The sequence below is a fragment of the Nelumbo nucifera genome, chromosome 2 (assembly GCF_055504915.1).
Source record: "Nelumbo nucifera cultivar China Antique chromosome 2, China Antique-T2T, whole genome shotgun sequence".
Classification (NCBI taxonomy): Eukaryota; Viridiplantae; Streptophyta; class Magnoliopsida; order Proteales; family Nelumbonaceae; genus Nelumbo; species Nelumbo nucifera.
This window is the reverse complement of record NC_142650.1, coordinates 36245417-36249170: the sequence shown is the minus strand read 5'-3', so window position 1 is coordinate 36249170 and position 3754 is coordinate 36245417. Positions and strand designations below refer to the sequence as shown.

At 55.6% G+C, this 3754-nt stretch overlaps 1 protein-coding gene across 1 annotated transcript; it reads right to left on the bottom strand.

Annotated features, from left to right (window-relative positions):
* Positions 1-245: 245 nt before the first annotated feature.
* LOC148802102 (uncharacterized) lies at positions 246-1870 on the bottom strand. Its single transcript, XM_088896992.1, has 3 exons — positions 1385-1870; positions 913-1310; positions 246-836 (listed from the first exon to the last, which is right to left on the bottom strand). The coding sequence occupies exons 2-3, from the start codon at positions 1303-1305 to the stop codon at positions 456-458; spliced, it is 774 nt and encodes a 257-aa protein (XP_088753118.1). The 5' UTR covers positions 1306-1310; positions 1385-1870; the 3' UTR covers positions 246-455.
* Positions 1871-3754: the final 1884 nt, after the last annotated feature.

Below are 3754 nucleotides of genomic sequence, written 5' to 3'. Positions count from 1 at the left end.
TTAAGAAGATACTACCTATAAACCACCAAGGCAAGTACCCCGAAGCCTAGGTAGAAATCGAATTGAAGGACCGAAATGGTCAGTTCGGCAAAAAATGCAGCTCGAAGACAGGACAACCAGAAAAACAAAAAGCCATTTCATTTCAGGTAAAGGTGTCAGAAAATGAACTGAAGGACCGAAATGGTCAGTTCGGCAAAAAACGTAGCTCGAAGACAAGACAACCAGCACTTGAACAAAAAGCCATTTCATTTCAGATAGATGTGTACATTCAAAAAAAAAAGCCATTACAAGCCAGGGGCTACTTCATCATTATCAGAAGCCACTTCGACAACACCCGAAGGACCTGCCTCCCCCTCGGAGTCCGGTTCGGCATCCGCAGCATTAGTCATCTCTTGAGTAATGCGCGAAGTGGATATGGCGCTGGTATCGAGCTCGGGGTACGTATTCCGGATCATCTACCGGCTTAGCTTGAAACCCCTCCTATAGGAGTCCACCATCAGATCATCGAAATCCAGCAAAGCAATATAATCACTGACAGCTTTCTTCTTCGCGTCTTCGATGCCTTGAGAGAAGGTCTGAGTCCTCTCCCTGATATCCTCCTGAAGATACTCGACCTGGTGCTGCAGGTCCAGCTTCAATTCCGCCATATGCTTCACCACCACTCCCATGGCCTCGGCATCTCTTTGAGACCTCGCCTGCCTAGACCGCGCGAGGCGAGTAGCAGCCTCAGCAGCACGAGCAACCTCCTCGGCAGTTCGAGCAGCCTCCTCGGCAGCTTGCGCCTGCCTCGTGCATCTCTCCACCTGGTTTGCTAAGGCGTGAATAGAAGAGTTCACCTATCAAAAGAAAACGGGATCAAAGGAACGAATAGAAGAATAAAAGCCGAAGAACTCTAAAGAAGGGAGCACTTACCACCATAGCATGAGTAACGGCACGGCAAGCCACTTGGTGCAGAGGGAGCTCGGTCCACGCCGCAACTTCCTCGGGAAACATCGCCTCCTTACTCCGTTGAAGAACATGAAAAGGCGACAGCACGCTCCTGAAGTCCCCTGGGGCCTCTGATCCTGACGGCCCAGCTCGCGTATGGGCAGATTCGGAGTAAGCGGGAGCCCCTGTGTGTGTGGTTTCGGCATAAGGAGCCCCCGCCGGCTCCTGCATAGGAGGAACCATCTCGGGCTCCGCCGGATAGTCCGGCACCTCGGGCTCCGCACCCTGGGGTGGTTCGGCGCAAGCTCGCTTAGCCACCCGTTTTCTCCTCTTCATGCCCTGGAACAAGTGCCCACCTCGGGTCCCTCGAGAGTCCATCGTACCTGTGAAAAGGAGTTCGACATCAATAAGACACGTAAAAGAATAGCAAGACAGGATCGCTAGGGAAAGAACCTACCCGAACTCAGGCCCGCAGCAATAAGCTTGGCCTCCGTCAGATACCTGTTACGGTCCCGCACGTAGGATCCCGTCACGGGTCGTTCCACGGCAGGAACCCCTGATCTTCCCTTGCCTTTGGCCTTGCGCACAGACCCTATTTTGCCTATCTAGTGGGTGATTTGTCCAAGAGACCACCCGAACTCTCCCTTGGGGTGATTTGTCCAAGAGACCACCCAAACTCTCCTCACTCTTTTCTTGGCTGGAAAACTGAATAATGTTTTATTTCAATTCGTAGCTCCTTAAATAGGAGATTACAGAAGGAAATTCCTAATTAAACTCAAACTCCAATTTGAACTCAAACTCCTAATTACCTATTCCTAATGGTAACTCACTCTTACTTAAGATAAGGATAAAGATAAGATTAGATAAGGATAAGGGATAAGGGATAAGATAAGGATAAGGTAAGCTGGCGGCGAGTTGGCTTGATGTGTCCAGATAAGGGTGGGCCCACCCCCATGAGCTGTCGTGTGGGCCCCGCTGTACTGCTGCTGCCGGGTGCGTGCGCGCGGCTCATGGTGCCACTGCCGCGCGGTGCGTGCGCGCCATGCTGCTGCCGCGCAGTGCATGCGCACGCCTCAGGGTGCCGCTGCCGTGCACACGCCTCATGGTGCTGCTACCATGCTGCTGCCTGGCGGTGCATGCTGCGCCATGGTGCCGCTGCCGTGCGGTGCCGTGTGTGTGCGCGGTGCGTGCTGGCGTGCAGTGCGTGAGGTGCGCGCTGCTACCTGGCGGTGCATGCTGCGCGCCATGGTGCTGCTGCCGTGCGGTGCCGGGCGTGTGAATGGTGCGTGCTGCCGTGCGGTGCATGCGGTGTGCGCTGCTGCCTGGCGATGCGTGCTGCGCGCTATCGGTGGTGCATGCTGCAGTGCTGCCAGGTGGTGCCCACTGTTGTGCGGCCTGTTGTGTGGGCTGCTGCCTATGACTGCGCCGCGGTGCCTTGCCGGATGGTGTGACCGTAACAATACCGTTGACACTCCAGCCCAAGCCGCGCCCATTGCCGGAGGCCCTTCGCCGTTTCCTTATCGAGTGTGACGCCGGAGTCGGGAGCGGCCATCCCCCAGCCGGTCTGAAACGGCCACCCCAGCGCACTTCGCACCCCGAAATAGTCCCGCTTCCACGCTGGGACCTTATTAGGGAGTCCGTGTAAGAGCTTAAAGCTTGGGCGAGGAGACAGGTAGTATGCCCGCCTACGCCCAGGAAGGGGACCCGCTTACTTTTTCAGCATTAAAATAGAGGAGAAAATCTCCAGATCCAAAGGAAAGTTCTCGTCACAAAATAAGGAGATTGTCCCCACTAAATTCCTAATGGAGTTCGGGTGAAGCTGGCCGACCGTCACACCAAAGTGGTTTAGAACCTCGACGAGAAGAGGATGAAAGGGCAGTTGCAGCCCCGCAGCAAGCTGTTCCCGGAAAATCACGATCTCATCAGGACCGTGTTCCCAAGGGAAGCTACCCGTAGGGATGAAGTAGGCGTGCTCCCCGGGCAAGTCGTAGTAGTCTATGAGGGATTGAAGTCCCTCAGGCGTCATAGTCGAAGGGCCGAACTGATCTACAACCCGGCCACGACGGGAGGTGGACGCCGACCTACCCGAAGCACCTCAGGCTGTAGGCTCAACCCCTTCCTCGGGACCTACATCGGGCTCACTTGAACTACCGGGGGACGCAAATTGGTTCGTAGAACCTACATCGGACCCACTTGAACAGTCTGAACCCTCCGAACTAGACATCAGAGAATGGAACGGGATTCCAAAAGCACTCACCCGGGAAGAAGACTGAAGTAGACCACGAAAGCTCGAACAAGCAAGGAACCTGGGACGCGAGCTGAAGAGCCTGGACGTGAACTGAAACTTAGGCGCGAGCTCAAGAGGTACAGCAGTAGCAAGGACGGGCCCCCCCCCCCCCCCCCCCCCGTGCGCTATTTATATCCACAGCGGCCGGAATGCGATGGCCCAGATCGAAGCCAATCCAACGGCCCACAGCCGCGCTAAACCGCACGTCTTCCGAGGCCAATCAACGCACGTCTTTCCGAAACTAACGAGGAGTCACGCACGTCCTGTCAGAGGACGGGTGTCAGCACGCACCTTCTCGAAACTGACGGGGTGTCGGCGCACGTCTCCTCGCAGTAAAAGCATCTGCAGCTCCACTCTCGAACGACTACCGTCACGTCTCCCAAACGCGCGCCCTTTTTTGAAAATCAAATTAAAGCGAACGCCCTCAGCACGGACCAAAACCCTCCTGCTACCTTACGAACTCCCCGCGCCAAGACAGGACCCTTGTTGCAGGGAGTGGGGGGCAATTGATGAAGGGGAATTTGGCCCGACCTCGCAATT